Source organism: Talpa europaea (assembly GCF_964194135.1).
Source record: "Talpa europaea genome assembly, chromosome: 4".
Taxonomy (NCBI): Eukaryota; Metazoa; Chordata; class Mammalia; order Eulipotyphla; family Talpidae; genus Talpa; species Talpa europaea.
The window spans coordinates 67,998,818-68,020,172 of record NC_140070.1 but is presented as its reverse complement, the minus strand read 5'-3'; the positions used below and the strand labels follow the sequence as shown (position 1 = coordinate 68,020,172).

At 35.5% G+C, this 21,355-nt stretch overlaps 1 protein-coding gene across 1 annotated transcript in view; it reads left to right on the top strand.

The window, feature by feature from the left end:
- Positions 1 to 21,355, top strand: part of ZBBX (zinc finger B-box domain containing) — a gene marked incomplete at both ends in the record, with an annotated part of 181,663 nt that overhangs the window by 19,700 nt on the left and 140,608 nt on the right. Inside the window, 3 exons of the mRNA XM_084232624.1 lie at positions 1,634 to 1,682; positions 2,625 to 2,734; positions 8,507 to 8,602. Coding sequence (XP_084088750.1) covers positions 1,634 to 1,682; positions 2,625 to 2,734; positions 8,507 to 8,602 — 255 coding nt within the window. The remainder of the gene's footprint in view (positions 1 to 1,633; positions 1,683 to 2,624; positions 2,735 to 8,506; positions 8,603 to 21,355) is intronic.

Sequence of the window (21,355 nt, the reverse complement as noted above, 5' to 3'; positions counted from 1 at the left end):
TGTGTGGAGATTTCTGGACCTACTAAACATAGAGCTTCCACAGGATCCAGCAATTCCACTCCTAGGTATTTACCCAAAGAACACAGAAACATCAATTCCAAAGAACACCTGCACCCCTATGTTTATAGCAGCACTGTTTACAATAGCTAAGCTTTGGAAACAGCCCAAATGCCCAAAAATAGATGACTGGATCAAGAAGATGTGGTACATATATACCATGGAATATTACTCAGCATTCAAAAAAGATAAACACATGCAATTTGCAGCAACATGGATGACGCTGGAAGGGATCATGCTCAGTGAAATAAGCCAAAAAGAAAAAGAAAAATACCAGATGGTCTCACTCATAGCAGGGATCTAGAAAACTTAAATAAGGGACCAGGAAAATGAATAACTATAAGAAAGTGAAAATCAAAATCAACAAAAACTATGAACCAGAGACACTTTTTGGGGGGTGGGGGGCAGGAGGGGAGTGATTGGGGTCAGAATGGGGGGATTGCAATTGTATGGGGAATATAAAAATAAAATTTATTAATTAAAAAAAAAGTAACTGTTCCCCCCCAAAAAAATAAATAAATAAAATGTGCAATAGATTATCATTTGCTGAAATTTGCCAAAAAAAAAAATGGGATTAAATTATCTATAACTTTATAACACTACCTATTTAAAAATAAATCTGAGTCACATAAAAATATTATTTCAGTCCTTTTTTGCTGTGGGTGGTACATAGCATCTGAGCAGCTACTTAAAGAACATGGACAACAAATGCCCTTTTGAAACAAAACCACAAGATTCACTGAGAAAAATAAAACCTACATTTTCAGAAATGACTGCTGTGACACAGAGGCAATCATTGTTCTAATATTCTATGTATAAATTGGGCAATTGAGTATGAATATTGCAAATTGCAAACTAGGCATAAATTGATAGTGTCTGTGTAAATGCACACCATCCTCCATGCTCATTTGGGTACTTCAAATGTTGGTTTTTAATAAGATGAAGGCAAGTATGTGCATCTAAAAGCCTGTTTTATTTCTTCAAATCTTAAGATCCAAGGATTGTTAAGTGATTATTGTCAATTTTATTTATTCATTTTGTTTGGCTACAAGTTGAGAAAGTCAGGGATCACAAATAATATATTTGATATTTGATACATTTGATAACATGATACTTAAACATGGTTCTACAAATTGGGCAAATAAGATAATAATATTGACATCTGTAAACAGTTCAGTCAAAAGTCAGTTTAGTTTTAGTCTGCATGAATATTGGAGCAAAGAGAAAAGAATTACTGTAACTGCAATATTTGAATACTAGTAATTTCCTAAAATCATTTCATGATGGTATATTATAATTTTTGCTTTATAAATAATTTGTGGAATTATATAAAAATCCAGTTGATATATATTTCCACAATTTCTTTTCACTTCATGAATTTCATTTTAATTCAGTTATAAGGTCGATGTACACTTTAAAATGATATCCTTAATTTTATATTGTTTCAAAATCAGCTTGTTTTGTTCAAGCTGCACCAAAATGTTAATGACTTTCTAATATTTTTCTGGTAACTTAAACTTTCTTTGAATAACAGAATGGATATTTATTAATATATTTATTAATTTCATTAATACAGTTTTCTGCTGGAAAAGTGAAATTAAAATTTCTAAAGCAGCAGCTCCAAGGTAAACTCTACACTACTCTTACAAAATGCTAAAGATATAATTTCTATACTTTTACTTTCAAATTATATATAGAATTAAAGTGCTGGAGTTGCTCATGCAGTATAAAGATTCTCACCCCAGAATGATGCTTGATAGTCAAAAACCACTTTATTCTTTTATGAGTAAGCCTTATTTTATGTAAAACTAATCAACTTAGAATGTGATTACAATAATAGCGATTTTCAAAAATAAGTCCTTTCATAGCACCCTTCTTTAAATTTATTAATATAACATGTTAATTAGGAAGAAAATCTGGCAGTTTAAAATTACAAATTGAAATTGTACTCTAGGAAATTAAAAGAATATTGATAAATTGCTTTATACTTCAATAAATTTTTGACAGCACCAAAAGCCAAAAATCAATTCTGTGTTGCTAATTAATCCAATAGAAATAAGGTGTTGTTTTTTTTTTTTTGTAGAGAATAAGCACAATTAATTAGAATGGTTAAGGTGATTTGGTAGAGCATGTCCTAATTTTATATTTGGACATGTATTATATTAACTTAGCGATCTTATATATTTATTATATATGTAATATGTAAAAGTTTAGAAGTTGGTCTGTGTGGACTTCAGATTAATCCAGAGATGACAAAGAATGCCATACAAATTCCATTAAGAACGCAGTTTTTAACTTAGCTAATTTTACATGTCCAGTGAGTGAAGTTTAACCAGATTGCATATGGATGGCTAGATGGGGCCCGTGGTTAAAGAGGGGTAGAGGAACTTTGGGTTCCCCAGTGTGCTGGTAAGATTAGACTTGTCCTGACTTCATTCTTACTGAGCATCTAATATCTTAATAGTATTTGCATAATTTAAATGTTTGCATAATTTCATTACTCCGTCAATCAAAAACCAAACATTATATTTGAAAGTTATTTCTGTGTCTTTTTCTTTTCCTTCCAGAGACAGTGAAACATCCACTTAATTATAAAATGGCAAGTACTTCTGAAAGTGAAAATTCCAAGATAAGAGGGAAAGTTTGTGGACAGTGTGAGAACAAAGCTGCTCTGCTAGTATGTACCTTATAAAAAAATAATTAGAATAAAACCTTTTGGTGCTCTCATACACTTCCCGGCCTCACCTGCTTGGGTAGCCACGCTTCTCCTTTCTTGCTGTTACTGAGGGCGAAGTCTTCATGCTGCTGCATAAGAACAGTCTTTACAATGTGCGAAATCTGATTCTCTTATTTCTGTTTAAGGGCATCACCTAGTTCTCATCTTTTCTCCCTTCCATCAGACCTACCAGCATGTAAGCATGCTGCAGTACTTCTCAGCTAAAGCCAAAACAAAATTATTCTGTGACCCACTCATCTTTCCCTGAATTCCTTTTAGCAAACTTCTGAAGCGTTGTCTATACTTTCTGTCTCAATGTCCTCCTCTTCCATTTTTCTCGTTTTTTCAATTGAAGTATAAATTACTGTGAAATGGACCAATTTCAAATGTACAATTAGAAATCTTTTGACAAATATACACTCCCATGAGATAACAAAATAGTCCCAAATGTCCCCTTGTTCCTTTTCCAGTTAGTTTCCACCAAAAAGAAAACTAGTGTTCTGATTTTCAGCATCATACATGCCATGATGTCTATCTTGTACTTTATATAAGTAGCATTATCTTTTTTTTTTTTGGTGGAGGAGAGCTTAAGAATTCTTTTGTTCCACATGGACATTCATCATGTTGTTCACATTTATAGTACTTGGTTCGTTTGTGTTACTGAGCACTTTTCCATTGCATAGATATTCCAAAATTTGATTATTCATCTACATGTTGAATAACTTTCTTTTTTTTTCAGATTTCTTACTATTATGTTTAAGATCACTAAGGACATTATTGTGCAAGTCTTTTTATTCCTCAAATGCTACTTATTCTTTCTTTCCAAGTGAAATTTAGAAAAAAGCACATGAAATAATGATTTCTGACAGCTCTCTCACGGATACTAGTTTCATGAACTTTAAAAACATATAGCAAAGCACACCATGATTTTAAGTTACATCTTAATCATTTTAAGTGTACAGGTCAGTGGCATTAAATCCATTCACATTGTTGTATTACTTTCACCACCATCTATAGAGACCATTTCCATCTTGCAAAACCAACACTCTGTGCTCATCAATCAGTAATTCCCCATTCCTTCCTATCCTTAGACCCTGGCAAATTTTGTCTCTATAAATTTTTTTCTATAAAGCTTAGCATAGTGTTTTGTGTCTCTCTCTGTGTGTATATATATATGTATATATACATATATATTCTATATTTTGCTTATCTATTTTGTTTATCTATTCATTTATTGATGACATTTGGTTTGTTTCCACCTTTTGGCTGTTGTAAATAATGTTATGATAAAGAGGGGTGTGCAAATGTCTTTCCAAGTTCCTACTTTCAATTCTCTTGAGTGTATATCCACAACAGTTTCATTTTTTTAACATTTAAAATATTTGTGTACTTTATTTATTTATTTTTAAATTAAATTTAATTTAATTTTAAACAATATTTGCTTCCCCCACCTCCTCAGATTGAGTCCTCATAGAATTTCCTTCCCCAAGGCACCCATACACCATCACCTCAGTCCTCTGTGCTCCTCCCTCCCTCCCTCTGATCCCCTCCTACCTCCTTCCCTGCAGTATGTCTCTGATTTATAATTGTCTGTTTTTTTGCTTTGTTGTGTTTTGTGCTGTTATTATTTTTTTACACTGATGTCTTTTTGGTGCCTCTATATTCCTGTTATAAGTGAAACCATCCGGTACTTTTCTTTTACAAAGAATTCACATGGCTCAACAAAAACAAAATAAACAATCCAGTCAAGAAATGGGCAGAAGAACATAAAAAAAAAATTTCTCCAAAGAGAAAATGCAAATGTCCAACAGGCATATGAAAAAATGTTCAGCATCCCTTATAATCAGGGGAATGCAAATCAAAACAACACTGAGATACCACCTTACACAAATAAGAATGGCACATATCAAAAAAACAAGCAACAAAAAATGTTGGCGAAGATGTGGTGTAAAAGGACTTTTTTAAATTGCTGGTGGGAGTGCAAACTGGTCCAGCTACTATGGAAACCTGTCTGGAGGTTACTCAGTCTACTAAAAATGGAGCTACCATACGACCCAGCAATTCCACTACTAGGGATCTACCCAAAGAACACAAAAAACATGATTCAAAAGAACACCTTTACACCTATGTTTATTGCAGCACTTATTTACAATAAGTAAAACCTGGAAACAACCCAAATGTCCCAAAATAGATGACTGGATCAAGAAGATGTGTTATATATACACAATGGAATATTATTCAGCAATCAAAAAAGACAAACTCATGCCATTCGCAGCACCGCGGATGGAGCTAGAAGGAATTATATTCAGTGAAATAAGGCAGAAGGAAAAAGCAGTTTCATTTTTTATTCAGTGTTATATCTTCAGTAATATTTGATCCACTATCCCTACTGTCTATGACACTTCATTGGGCTTCCTCTTGGCTTCCAATGCTGCTTGACTTCCTTTTACTTTGCTAGCTCTCCTTTCTCAGTTTTCTTGTGGATATCTGTATTCTTTGTTCCTAATATTGGAGTGCTACAGAGCCAGGTCCCTAGTGTCTCTGTTCTTACTCTTTAGGTGTAAGTTTCATGAAGCTATTTCATTATTTCCTTAGCATTTATCACTCTTTTATATGTATTGAATTTATTTATTTTCCTCCCACCTACAATATTAATTTCATAAAGGTAGACATTTAGTTTTGTTCACTATTGTATACCCCTATAATTATGCCTGTGCAATTTTAGAAGGCTCTCAGAAGGTACTTGTTAAGTGAACCATTTCTTTGACCTTTCATTTCAGTTAGCATTGAAAGTACTCTGATATCTTTTGCAATATTAAAATACAGCACACACTTAGGAACCAGTTTTTCCCCAAGGAATTTAGTGATTATAAATAACTACTATTTGTATATTGCATTATAGTTTCAGATAATTTAGCCATAACCACTTCTGATTTAAGCCTACATTGCTATCCTTATATCAAGGCACTTTAAACTGGACTCAAAGAGAAGACTGCAAGTCTAATAAAGAGCTAAAATGACACTATTAAATGTTAAACCCTGGGCTTTGTTCTAATGTTCTTACAATTTCATCATACTACTTTTTATTTGATTTGATATTATAGTGAACAATAATTTAAGGGTTCTTAACAAATAACACTTATGCAGAAATTTATAACAAATACAAACAAATTATTTTTGAAGTTGAAAGTATGAAAATTAAAAAGAGCACACTGGTTGAGTTGAATTTTTGGGGTCCACTGTCAATAATCTGAAAAAGGATTTGGGGATTATGAGTAAATTCTCATTTTAATCCTATTCTATGTTGAACAATGGTTAAAGGGAATGACTTTGAACAGTGTAGAGCATATAGGAGAGATTTGACCTGAGAATTAAGGGTCTGTTTTCCAGAGGAATAAAAGCAGAAAAAGAACATTCTAGACAAAATAAATGGCATGTTCCTTGGCTGGAAAGCAGATTGAAGTGATGATTTGCTTGAAACTGTTGTAGAGAAACCAGGATTTAGGCCCTAAGCATTCTTAAAGAATTTCACAAAGATTTTAAGAAAAGATACCCTCTGATTATAAATGAAAATATATAAAATAAAATATGTGATATTCATCAAAGTACAATAATAAGTTAAAATATGTGATAATATGTTAAAATATGTGATATTCATCAAAGTACAATAATAAGTTATTTAAAAATTTAAGTTAAGCAGACTTAATGAAGTAGAATGTGGTATTGTTAGACTTTGAGGTTATCTGTGTTCTTAAATTCTAACATTCTAGATAGTAAAACTCATGGATACTTAGAGTAAATAACTTATGACAGTGATTTCATCAGGTAGGTAGGGATTGAGAGCTAGCATTTTGGGGAGCTTGAATCTCAACTTTACTATTTATTAACTATATGGCTTTAACAAATGACTCAATTGCTTTATATTTCTGATTTCTTTTTTTGTAAAATTAGAATAATGGGGATACTTATAATCTATATCTCAAAGTTATTGAGGTTAAAGATTATTGTGAAGTACTTAGCATTGTTTGGAATATTGAGAAGGGACAATAAATTGCATCTTTATGATGTTAGCATATTGTTCATATTCTGATGCATTTACATTTACTGATGGTAAAAATAAATACCTGAACTCTGAAATTTATTTTAGGTTGTGTCTACTTGGTAAAATTGTGGTGGACAATTAAAAATTATATCTTAGTTTGGCATATGCACATAATTTACTGAAACACAAATGGATTTTCAAGGCTTAGCGCAACTGTTAAAGCCTTGATCAAATTAAGAAATGTTTGCTAAAACTGCACTTGGGTGTTTCATCATTATAGAAGAATTTGTGGTGAAATGAAGTCCTTATCAACATTTTTAGCATGTTCCTGACAGTTACACAACTGCCTAATGCCTAAAAAGATTTTCCAGTTGGTGTTCATTTTATTTTTATTTTTTTTTAGATTTATTTATTTTTATACAAGAACTGGTATAAAGGTCAGAGGCATGGGAGGGAGTGACAGGAGAGGTCGGTAGCGCCATGTGGGAATCTCCCTGGCCGACCGGGAATTGAACTCGCACTGCAGAGGCTGTGTGCAGATTCACAGAGCTGTGCTCAACCTGCTGCGCCTCCAGGGAGGTCCCTGCTGTTCATTTTAAACAAATTTAAATACAAATATTCTTATAACTAATTATATACACTCATACTTATATATCAACGTTGCAATTCATCTTTGATCTTCCAGTCTAAACTATCTGGCTAGTTTCATTAAAAGTCTATTGTTAACAAACACTGCTTAGAATTATATGCTGTAACTGATTTTCAGTCCTTTATAGTACATTGTAAAAACACTGCCAATTATCTGTAAGGAATTTATTAAACTATTGGCAGATATGTAAAATAAAAATTATGTGGTATTTTCACATGAATAAGATAATACACCATAATTTTTTATTTTGTATTTTTGAAGTATGGATTTAGATAATATTTTTATTATGTCACTAAGATTAAAAATTCTTGAAATAAGTATTGAAACAGTATTGCAGTAATTATTCAGCACTCAGTAGTTATTTCCGTTATTTCCCTTGCAAATAGAAATCCCATTCTCTTTACTTTCAGTCTTGTTTGGCACCATTTGTAATTACAAGCTTATCACATTATTCTTTTATCCCTAATTTATTTTAACACCATACAGAATTTTGAAGATAAAACATTCATTTCATCTGTTATAAGCATTGCTGACATTTTGATGCAGTTCCATCCAGTTTTCTTGCATTCTTTCCTTTGAGGAATCTTCTGAGAATAATTTTAAAACCTTCTTTTGCGAATTACCAGTGAAGTAGTGACATTTAACAAAGCATATGGGGATTTTTGGAAACAAATAAATCCATACAAATGTAAAAGAATTAATAAAAATGAAGTCATTTTGGCCCAATTTTGGGTTTAGTTTTTAATAGGTTAAGAACTTTGATCACAGGTTACTGGTTGCTTCATGATTTCATTGGAAATTGTACACACATAAATACATACATGAAATACATATATGTCAAACCTACTTGCAGTTATATTTATTTCAATGTGAGAGTAATTAGAATTTGAATGGTCTTCTATAGTTACATCATAATGGGACAATGATTGTTCCACTTTAGCTGTACTTCTCAATTCCTACAATATTAGAAACATTGTATCTTCATTGAAATATTTTCTCAAAGTCATTTTAAGATTGCGTGATATTTAAAACATCTTTTTAGGTATGCCTTGAATGTGGAGAAGATTATTGCTCAGGGTGCTTTGCTAAAATTCACCAGAAAGGGGCACTGAAGTTCCATAGAACAGTTCTTTTGCAGGTAAGACTTTAAAATGCTTTACTTGTATTTATCAGATGTTCCTTTACAAAGATGTTTAAAACATGCTTAATTATCTGGAATTTAGGATGATTTACACTAATTTCTAAAATTCTATTATGTGCAGTCTTTAAATATATCTTAAAATTATTTTACTGAACACTAATCTGGATTCTATTTTGCTATTAAACTGTTTTAATATAGTTCCCGAAACACTCAGCTTGATTAATTTTTAGATTATGCATTCTATCTGTGAACTTGATATTTAAAAATTAGACAATATTTTTATCTACTTTGGTTTTAATGAACAGATGGTTTATTTTAAGTATTCTATCTAGTTTATAAATAGAAATCTCTTCATGTTTTCATGCTTATTTTAAAAGTCTTTTATTTTTCCTCGTGTGTTATCATTTGAATAAATTTATCTCTCCGGTTTCTGTATTTCCTCTCACTCATCAAGAGCTTCCATTTCATATATTCGTGTTTTCTTTTGTATTTTTTTATTGAGATAAGGCCTAAACTCAAACTCTGTCAGATGGTTCTAAAATTCTAAAGCTAATACATATGTTTAAACATGGTATGCCATTATACCAGGCATGTTTTATGGCACATTGGTTTGTTGTAGATGTTATTCATTTTATGTACTTTATTCAACAAATATTTATTGAATGCTCTTTAGGAAGTAGAATCTGCTAGACATTCTTCTTATACAATGAATAACACCAGGATACCTCTCTTAAGGGAATGGAGATAAAAGAGAACCAAATATGTGTGTAGTGGGTTAAGGGTTTTACTATTAGCTTGTAAACATAGGGAAGACGATACTCACATCTGTGTTTAGAGATCACTGGTGGGTTTCAACCTTTACATGACATTTCAATATAAATATTAGTAACCTCAAGGATGCTGATGACTCAAGTAATGATAATCATGATGCATAAAATAGACCTTACATAAAACAGTATTTGCAAAACTCAGTTATTTTTGTGTGACTATGCAATGTTTGGAGTCTCCAAGCAGAAATTATAGAAAGCAAAAAACAAAACAAAACAAAAACAACAACAACAACAACAACAAAAAAACCCGACTACTTCTTAACTTCTGGACTCAGGGTCACACAATTGGATAGTCATAAGAAATGAAAATTAATGTGACTGTCCTGAAACTATTGTAGGTCAATTCTCACTTCAATTAAAAAGATAATACTAAAAAAATAAAACAAAAATGAATATAATCATTATAGAATTAATATAGTATTTGAGTAAGGCACTCCACTTTAAGGGCAAAGAATGTAATTATCCTACTGTGAGTAGATATGAGGGGTTTTTCATTTAATGATTTATTCACATTTTCTGAATTATCATTCAATGAATGTAAGCACTATATGAGACAGTATGGAATTCACCAAGAAGAATAATACTGATTGTTTCCCTCAATTTCAGTATATGACTTTAAGATCTATCCAAGTTTGATTCTCTTCTCTTTTCCTCCCTTTACCCTATTCTCCTTTTCTGTCTTTTGTATTCTCTCCCTCTCTCTACACACACACACACACACACACACAATCACACTTTACTGTGATATGACTCACTATTATACAGAAGCAGATATGATATGGGTAAGTCATGCCTACTGAAAATAACATGGCATAGGGTATGTTTTCTAAACATTTTTTAATTCCATGTTAATATCATTAAAATAGACATATTTTGTATGTTAATAGAAAATGTGATCTTTGTGGGTTATGTTGTTTTAAAATTCTAAAAGTAGAATTAAAAAATAAATAAAAGTAGAATTGATGTTGAAATCAGAAAATGTTACTGATGTGTGTGTATGTGTGCCTCTGTGTGTGTGTGTATAAACACTTCATGTCGGAAAGGGGCGGAGCACCATGGCGGCGAGGAGACGCTGCGAGTAAGATCTCCCATTAAAAAAAGTTAATAGGGAGGAAAAGCGGCAGGTCCCAGTGAGAACTGGGACACGGAAGATAAACGGACGACTCCAGCAAACTGCCCGAAGAAGAAAGTGGCCATAAAAGAGGACGAGAAGGGAGGGAAGCGCAGAACCCTGCTCCCCTCCCCCGCCCACAGAGGCGGCACTCTCCGACCGGCAGAGACGAGGGAAACAACAAACCAAAACGCCCAACAAGAAAAACGGATGCAGCAAGTGGGACTGTGAGTGGAAAGGAACTATTTCAGCCACCACACCCCGTGAACAGGAGCTGTGGAGAACCCTGCAGGATCCGCCGCGGAGGTGAGCTCCAGGCGCCATTAAAGAGAGCCCCGCCCACCAGGAGGAGACCAGCACCAGCACACAGCCCCTGCCGCCCGGTAAGGTTGCGCGAAAGCGGCACTCGGATTGCAGCTGCCCAGGGACCTGCGCCTGCGACCTAGGCTTGCGGGGAGACGGCGGAGGCCCTCCGTGAGTGAGCAGGAACAAGGCGCCCAGGCAGGGGAGCGGGATTCAAAAGGCGCCATTCCCGCGCCACTGATCTGGGCTACAGCCCGCGTCCTGGAACTGAGGGCTTTGGAACTGAGACCCGGGCGGAGGCCCTCCCTGAGTGAGCAGGAATAAGGCGCCCAGGCAGGGGAGCGGGATTCAAAAGGCGCCATTCCCGCGCCACTGGTCTGGGCTACAGCCCGCGTCCTGGAACTGAGGGCTTTGGAACTGAGACCTGGGGCACGAAATTAGGGGCGTGGGTTCCCCACGACGGTGGGGCACAAGGCAGACACAGCACCCCAAAGCCGTTGAGGTGTACCCTACCATCCCCGCTCTGCTCCCTGTCCCACGGGGTGGAAAATCAGCTCCCCAAGGGCTCTAGGAGAGATCTCTGGTGCCACCTAGCGACTTGACCCCAGCACAGGCTACTGAAGGAGCTAGTGGCCAGCTGGGGAGTTAGCCCACACCGGGCCCCTTCTGAACAAGTAGTCTGAGCCCACAGGGAGAGCGAGCACCCACAGCCGGGGCAGACCAGGCGCGCAGAATAGTGTGCCTGAGACCAGAAGCGCAGGGAGTGTGTCCCACATCACCATTTTAGAACAGGGACATTTCTTCAGTAAAGACTACCTGGAGAAGGCTTCCTCAGGAGCCAGAGGTGAGCGGGGGAAGTTCGCCCACGCCAGACCCCCTCTGGCCTTCAGTCCAAGCCCAGAGGGGAGCAGGAACCCACCGCCGGGGCAGACCAGGCGCACAGGGGAGTGTGTCCCCACATCGGCATTTTAGAACAGGGACCTTTCTCCAGTAAAGGCTGCTTGAAACTGACAGATGACTCCTGGAAGAACCAGAGGGGAACAGAGAAGCCCACCCAAGATGCCGGCAAGTCCCAACAACACAGTGTCCCAACGCATACGGCAAATTAGAAAACAGACAGTAGGGAGGAGAAGAACCACACGCAACCTAGCAACTCTCCAGAGAAAAAGCACACCACAAAAAGAAAGCCAGCCCCCAGATTGCAACGACAATAACTTGGAAGAATTTCTGAGCCTTCCAGAAAGAGAATTTAAAATTGCCGTGATTAAAAAACTGACAGAAGTCATAAAGGAAAACAATGATAAGGGAAAAATAATCAACGATCAGAAGAATGCAATTGAGTCCCTAGAGAGGGAAAACAATGGTCAGAAGAAAGAAATTGAGTCCCTAAAGAGGGAAGTAAAAGAAATGCAGGAGATCAAAGAATTAATGGAAGAACTAAAGAACTCTGGGAAAAGCAATGAAAGCAGAATAGATGAAATGGAAGAACGAATAAGTAATCTTGAAGACACAGAAATAAAAAGAACCAAAACAGAAAAGGAAAGAGAAGTACGAAGGAAAAAGAACGAAGAAAGACTTTGGGAACTATCTGACTCCATGAGGAAAGGAAATATAAGAGTTATAGGAATACCAGAAGGAGAGGAGAGAGATGTAGGAACAGAGAAAATATTCAAAGAGATAATTGAAGAGAACTTCCCAAATGTGAAGAAGGAGCTGAAAATTGATATACAAGAAGCAAGAAGAACACCAAACTTCCACGACGAAAGGAAAAATACAGCAAGACACATAATAGTAAAGCTCCCAAGAATCCAGGACAAGGAAAAAATAATGAAGCTGGCAAGAGGGAAGAAACAGATAACATTCAAAGGAAAACCAATCAGGCTGACATCAGACTTCTCCGAAGAAACACTACGGGCAAGGAGAGAGTGGAGGGACATAGTCAACAGACTCCAAGAAAACAGATGCCAACCAAGAATACTCTATCCCGCAAAGCTCTCCTTCCTCTTTGAAGAAAGAATATGGACCTTCCCAGACAAACAGAAACTCCGGAATTTCATTGCAACTAAACCCCCACTCCAAAAAATACTACAAGGAGTCCTAAAGCCAGAACCTCAGAGCGACGAATAACAATGAAAGAAGGCCAAAAAAAAAAAAAGTTATTAAAAAAATAAATAAATAAAATCAAAGGAAAGACAAACACAATGGCAAATACAGATGTTAACATATCAATATTAACTCTAAATGTAAATGGACTAAACTCTTCAATAAAAAGACACAGAGTTGCAGCCTGGATTAAGAAACAAAACCCAACCTTTTGCTGTCTCCAGGAAACACATTTAGCTACAAAAGATAAAAATAGGCTCAAAGTTAAAGGATGGAAAACAATCCTACAAGCAAATGGACCAAAAAAGAAAGCAGGAACAGCTATACTTATATCAGATAAAACAGATTTCAAACTCAAAAAGATAAAAAGAGACCCCAATGGTCACTACATTATGATCAAGGGGACAATACTTCAAGAAGAAATAACACTCATTAACATATACTCACCAAATGAAGGAGCACCAAAATATATCAGACAACTGTTGTCCTCTCTGAAAACAGACATCAGAGAAAACACATACGTAGTGGGAGACTTCAACACACCACTATCAACAATGGATAGATCAACAAGACAAAAAATAAGTAAAGAAACCAAAGCTCTAAATAAAGACCTAGAGCAATTGGGCTTAACAGACATCTATAGAACACTAAACCCCAAAAAAACGGAGTACACATTTTTCTCAAGCGCACACGGATCATTCTCCAGGATCGATCACATACTGGGGCACAAGACAAACATCAACAGATACACCAAGATTGAAATCATATCAACCATCTTTTCTGACCATGAAGGCATCAAACTAGAAATAAACCATAAAAAGAAGGCAAGGAACTTTCCTACCTCATGGAGATTAAAAACCACACTACTGGAAGACCATTGGACTAATGAGGAGATCAAAGAAGAAATTAAAAAATTTTTTGAATTGAACGACAAGGAGGACACCAATATCCTAAATGTATGGGATGCAGCAAAAGCAGTAATAAGAGGAAAATATATAGCAATAGAAGCTCACATCAAGAAACAAGAAAGAACGCAAAGAAACAACCTAATCTCGAAGCTCAAAGATCTAGAAAAAGAACAACAAAAAAACCCCAAAACCAGTAGAAGAAAAGAAATAATAAAAACCAAAGCAGAAATAAATGAAATTGAAACTAAAAAAACAATCCAAAAGATCAATGAAACCAAGAGCTGGTTCTTTGAAAAAATCAATAAAATAGACAAACCCCTAGCCAGGCTCACAAAGGAAAAAAGGGAGAAAGCACAAATAAACAGGATCATCAATGAAAGAGGAGAAATCACAACGGACACAGCAGAAATCAAAAGAATAATCAGTAACTACTATGAACAGTTATATGGAAACAAGTTTAACAATCTAGAGGAGATGGACAAATTCCTACAACTCTACAATCACCCAAAGCTAGATAAAGAAGAAATAGAACACCTAAACAGACCAATTACAATTAGCGAAATTGAAATGGTAATCAAAAACCTCCCCAAAAACAAAAGCCCAGGACCTGATGGATTTACAAATGAATTCTACCAAACATTCAGAGACGAATTAGTGCCTATCCTTCACAAACTCTTCCAAAAAATTGAGAAGGAAGGGACAATACCAAACACGTTCTATGAAGCCAACATTACACTAATACCAAAACCGAACAAGGACAACACAAAAAAGGAAAACTACAGGCCAATCTCCCTAATGAACACTGATGCAAAAATCCTCAATAAAATTTTAGCTATCAGAATCCAACAATGTATCCATAAGATAATTCACCACGACCAAGTTGGATTCATTCCAGGGGCACAAGGATGGTTTAACATCCGAAAATCAATCAACGTTATCCAACACATCAACAAAAAGAAATATAAAAACCATATGATAATATCAATAGATGCTGAGAAAGCTTTCGACAAAGTGCAACACCCATTCATGATAAAAGCCCTTGAAATTCTTGGGATACAAGGAACATACCTCAACATCATAAAGGCCATCTATGACAAGCCAACAGCCAGTATCATTCTCAATGGTGAAAAGCGGAAAGCAATTCCATTAAGATCTGGAACAAGACAAGGATGTCCACTCTCACCATTGCTTTTCAATATAATACTGGAAGTCCTAGCCAGGGCAATAAGACAAGAGAAAGACATCCAAGGAATCCAAATAGGAAAAGAAGAAGTCAAACTATCACTATTTGCAGACGATATGATATTATACATAGAGAACCCCAAAAACTCCACAGAAAAGCTAATTCAACTCATCAATCAGTTCAGTAAAGTGGCAGGATACAAAATCAACACGCAAAAGTCAGTAGCCTTCCTATACACAAACAATAAATCTGAAGAAGAAGAAATCAAAAAGACCATCCCTTTTGTTATTGAAACAAAAAAAGTCAAATATTTGGGAATAAATCTAACAAAAGAGGTAAAGGACCTATACAAAGAAAACTATAAAACACTGTTAAAAGAAATAGAAGAAGACACAAAGAAATGGAGAGACATCCCCTGCTCATGGATTGGAAGAATAAACATTATTAAAATGGCCATCCTACCAAAAGCAATATACCGATTCAATGCTATTCCAATCAAAATTTCAATGTCATTCTTCAAAGAAATAGAACAATTATTGATGAAATTCATATGGAATCACAAAAAACCCCGAATAGCCAAAGCTCTCCTGAAAAAAAAAGAAGGGAATGGAGGCATCAGACTCCCAGACTTCAAACTATACTACAAAGCCATAATCATCAAAACTGCATGGTATTGGAACAAGAACAGACATACAGACCAATGGAATCGAATAGAAAATCCAGAAATAAACCCACAGATTTATGGTCAACTAATCTTTGACAAAGGAGCAAAGACTATGCATTGGAGCAAAGAAAGTTTGTTCAATAAATGGTGCTGGGAAAACTGGGTCGCTACATGCAAAAGAATGAAGCTTGACCACCACCTCACACCATACACAAAAATCAACTCAAAATGGATTAAAGAACTAGACATAAGACCTGAAACCATAAAATATATAGAAGGAAATATAGGCGAAACACTACGTGATTTGCACATCAAAGACATCTTTACAGACACATCACCCAAAGCAGTGATAGTGAAGGCAAAGATAAACAGCTGGGACTATATCAAATTAAAGAGCTTTTGCACAGCAAAAGAGACAATAACAAAAACAAAGAGAAACCCCACCAACTGGGAGAACATTTTTGCACCCAACACTAATGATAAAGGACTGATCACAAAAAATCTGCAAAGAGCTGATGAGACTCAACAACAACAAGGAAAATAATCCAGTCAAAAAATGGGCAGAAGAGCTTAAAGGAAACTTCTCTGAAGAGGAAATGCAAATGGCCAACAGGCATATGAAAAAATGTTCAACATCACTTGTCATCAGGGAAATGCAAATCAAAACTACCATGAGATACCATCTTACACCAGTGAGAATGGCACATATTAAAAAAACTAGCAACAACAAATGTTGGCGAGGGTGTGGAGAAAAAGGAACTCTTCTGCACTGTTGGTGGGAGTGCAAACTGGTCCAACCACTGTGGAAAGCTGTGTGGAGATTTCTGGACCTACTAAACATAGAGCTTCCATATGACCCAGCAATTCCACTCCTAGGTATTTACCCAAAGAACACAGAAACATCAATTCCAAAGAACACCTGCACCCCTATGTTTATAGCAGCACTGTTTACAATAGCTAAGCTTTGGAAACAACCCAAATGCCCAAAAATAGATGACTGGATCAAGAAGATGTGGTACATATATACCATGGAATATTACTCAGCATTCAAAAAAGATAAACACATGCAATTTGCTGCAACATGGATGGCGCTGGAAGGGATCATGCTCAGCAAATTAAGCCAAAAAGAAAAAGAAAAATACCGGATGGTCTCACTCATAGCAGGAATCTAGAAAACTTAAATAAGGGACCAGGAAAATGAATAACTATAAGAAAGTGAAAATCAAAATCAACAAAAAACTATGAACCAGAGACACTTTTAGGGGGGCGGGGGCGGGAGGGGAGGGATTGGGGTCAGAATGGGGGGCTGCAATTGTATGGGGAATATAACAATAAAATTTATAAAAAAAAAAAAATAAAAAAAATAAACACTTCATGTCATACACTGTTGCTTTGCTTTATTGCTTTTTACTACCAACATCACATTTTCTGGTTAATTTGATTGCAGGGGAGGAAAGGTTGGTTAGTTAGAAATTGTAGTATGGCATTTAAGTAAGTTCCCAGTAAATATCAAATTGTGGAAGACACTTTCATCTCTAAAAGCTAACCTAAATGCATTTTACTATATGCACATAAACCATAAAGTGTAGCAAATAACAATAAGTCTGTCACTAGACACAATGTGTTTCTATAATGTAACTATTGTAAATAGTGCTTCAATGAACATAAGATTTCATATATCCCTTTTAATTAATGTTTTCACATTCTTCAGAGAACTGCATAGAGTAGACTTACTGGATGGTGAAACCTCCATACTGTTTTTTGCAGGGGATGCAGAGTCTACATTCCCACCAACAGTATATGATGGTGCATTCTTATCCACACTCTCATCAACTCTTGTTTTCACGTGCGTGTGTGTGTGTGTGTGTGTTTTAATATTGGCAATTCTCATATGTGTGAGATGGTGTCTCATTGTGGTTGTGATTTGTATATTCCTGATAAGAGATGATGAGCATATTTTTTCACATGTCTGTAGTTAATTTCTATGTCTTCTTTGGAGAAGTATCTGCCCATTTATTTATTTGTTGGTGTTGTGTTGTATGAGTTCTCTGTAGTTCTTGAAACTTAGCCATTGTCAGATGTATGATGTGCAAATATTTACTCCCACATAGTAGGGTGTTTTTTTTTAAAGATTCATTTACTTATGCACACAAGAAGTGGGGTGTAAGCCAGAGGTGCGTGGTGGGGGTGAGAGGATTTGCCAAAGACAGAGTGGGGAGCAGAACAGGCAGATCTACTGAAATACACTGCTAAAGGGGGCAGCAAATGAGACAGGAGAGGTCTGCTGTGCCATGTGGGTAGCTCCCTGGCCAGCTGGGGATCATGCTGCAGTGGCTGGTGATAGCTTGAAAGCACTGTGTCTTTAAGGCCCTGTGCCACCCAAGAGGCACCAGTAGGGTGCCTTTTTCATTTTATTTTATTCAGGTAAGACACAATTGTAAATGGGATTGTTTTCTTGATTTCTTTCTATTACAGTTCTTTCTTTATGAACAGAACTGAATTTTGTAGATTTTGTAACTTGCCAGTTTGCTGAACTGATTTATTCTTTCAAATAGTTATTATATTTTATTCTTAGTGGAGGCTTTAGGATTTTCTAAGTATATTATCATGACATATGCAAATAATGGTAGCTTTACTCATTCTTTTTCCTTTGTATTATTTTAATAGCTTTCTCTTGCCCTATTGTTCCAGTTAGAATTGTAAATACTATGTTGAAAAGTAGCAGTTAAAGTGAACATCTTCTCTTGTACCAGATCTTTGTGGTTTAAGTTTTCCACCATTGAGAATCAGGTTACATTTGGGTTGTCATATATGACCTTTATTATTATATTGGAATCTGTTCTGTTTATTCAAGTTTTTTAGGGTTTTTAATCATAAATCAATGTTTAATCTTTTCTAGTGTTTTCTCTACTTCTGACATAGATCATAAGTGTTTCATCTTTCCTTTTGTTGGAGTGGTGAAATAAGTTGATGGATTTTCAAATTTTGAATCATCCTTGTGTCCCTGGAATAGATTCTACTTGATCTTGTTGTATAATACTTTGAATATGTTACTGATTTTGCTTTGCTGAGATTTTGTTAAGAATTTTTGCATCTAGGGCTTCCCTTTGTGGTGCAGGCGGTTGAGCACAGCACTGTGAAGCTGTCCGCAGCCTCTGCAGCATTAGTTTGATCCTGGCCGGCCAGCGAGGGTCCCTCATGGAGGGGCAGACCTCTCCTGTTGGGCCCGCTGCTCGCCTCAGCAGTGTATTTCAGTCAGTCTGCCTGTTCTGTTCCCCACTCTGTCTCTGGTGAATCCCCTCACCCTCCCGCGCATCTGGCCTGTATTCCGGTTCTCGTATAAATAAATAAATAATACTTTAAAAAAAAAGAAATTTTGTATCTATGTTTATAAGGCAATTGGTGTGTATTTTGTGTGTGTTTGTGTGTGTGTGTGTGGCAGCTTCATCTGATTTTTTTTTTCTTTAAAGATTTATTTATGTATACCAGAGCTGGGGTATATGCCAGAGGTGGCGGGGGAGCCCAGTGAGATGATTCACCAAAGACAGAGTGGGAAGCAGAACAGGCGGATCAGCTGAAATACACTGCTGAGGGGACTAATGGGTAAGACAGGAGAAGTCTGCTGTGCAATGTGGGTCACCTCTCCTGTCAGGGATCTAACTCCTATTGCAGTGGCTGTGGATAATTTCATAGTGCTGAGACTTAGCCACTTATGCCACTAGGGAGGCCCTCCTTTGTGTGGTTTTGATAATAGGGTAATATTGACCTCATAAATTGTCTTTGAAAGCATTATTTCTTTCTAAATTTTTGGAAAAATTTGCTAAGATAGGTTATCTGAAGTTTTGTTAGATCTCACCAGTGAAATCATCTGATTCTGGGATTTTGATTTTTGGGAGACCTTTTAATTACTGATTCAATTTCCTTGCTTGTATTGGTCTTTTTAGATTTTCTATTTCTTTGTGATTTACTCTAAAAGTGTTGTGTATATTTTTAGAATATGTGTGTCTCGTCTAGGTTTTTTGACTCACTAACATAAATGTTTATTGTAATCTCATGATCCTCTGAATTTCTGAGATGCCAGCTGTTACTTCTCTGTGATTTCTATTTCTATTTCTTTCTTTTTTATTTCTTTTTTTTCTTTCTTTTTTTTTTTTTTTTTTTTTTTTTGTAAGCCTAGCTAGATGTTTGTCCATTTTCTCTAAAAAAACAGCTTTTGGTTTCATTAGTCTTTGGACTATATATTTGATTTCTATTTCTATTTTATTTCTCAAAGTTTTACATTACTTACAACCTGGCATTTGGTTTCATTTGTTCATCTTTTTCTCTTCCAAAGATTTGAGAGATAAGATGATTTGTTTGAGCTCACTTTTTTCATAGTGTCCTATATTTCTGTATTTTCCTCATAGTACTGCTTTTGCTGTGTCTCAGAGCTTCTGCTAAGTTGTGTCCTTATTTTCATTTGTCTTGAGATACTTCTTAGTTTCTTTGATTTTGCATTAGCCCCATTGTGGTTTAATAGTTTAATTTACTAGTATTGTTTATTCATCACATATTATAGTTGTTGTTGTTTTTTTTTTTCTGCCTTTTGACCTCTTAAAATTTGTTTGGAGCATTACCTCTTAATTTATTGAAAGAATTTGAGGAGAATGAGTGCTAATTCATCATTGAAGTTTAGTAGAGCTTGCTAGTGAAATGTGATCCTAGATTTCAGGGATTTTTTTAAACTTTTGGTTCTATTTCACTTTCCTTGCATTTATTTCTCTGTTCATGCTATCTCTTTCTTATTCAGTCTCGGAGAATGTATATTTCTAAGTTTGTTCATTTATCTAAGTTATTCAATTTATTCTCATTTAGAAGTTTTTAGTAGATTTTTATGATCTTCTGTATTTGTGAGATGTTTATTTGTTCAACTCTTTCCTTTCTGATTCTATTTATTGGAATATTTTCCCTTTTTTTGTGAGCCTAGGTAGAAGTTTGTCTGTTTTTTTTTTAATGAGCTTTTAGCTTAACCTTCCAGACAGTCTTTTTTATTTCTACTTGATTTATTTCTGCTCTCTCCCTTTCTCTCTCTCTCTTTAAAATAATTTCCATCCTTCTGCTGGCTTTTTGGTTTCTTTGGTATTTTTCTATTTCCTCAAGATGTAAGGTTATATCATTTATTTGAACTCTTTCTTGCCTTGACATATCCTGTATTGCTATATACTTCCCTATTAGTACTGTTTTGATGAGTGTCTTTTGGGCATTGCTAGTATATGTCTTTAATTTTGTTAATCTGCAGGGTTTTTTTTCTTTTTGTTTGTTTCTCTTTGATTTCTTTATTAAGTAGTGAATTAGCAGTATGTTGTTGAGTTTACACATATCTGTGGATTTTTCTCACCTTTCCCCCATTATTGGTTGATTTCTAGTTTGATAGCTGTGTTAAGAAGCAATGTTTGCTATGGTTTCATCTTCATGAATTTATTTGCATTTTTCATGACCTAATATGTGGTATAGCCTCAAGAAGTTTCTATGTATATTTGAGAAGAATGTGTACCCATCTTTTTGGGGCTATACTGTTGTATGTTTATTAAAGCCATGTGTTCTAATTCCTCATTTAAGTTATTGTTTCTGTGTTGGCTAATTTTCTGTCTGGTTGATCTATTTTTGTG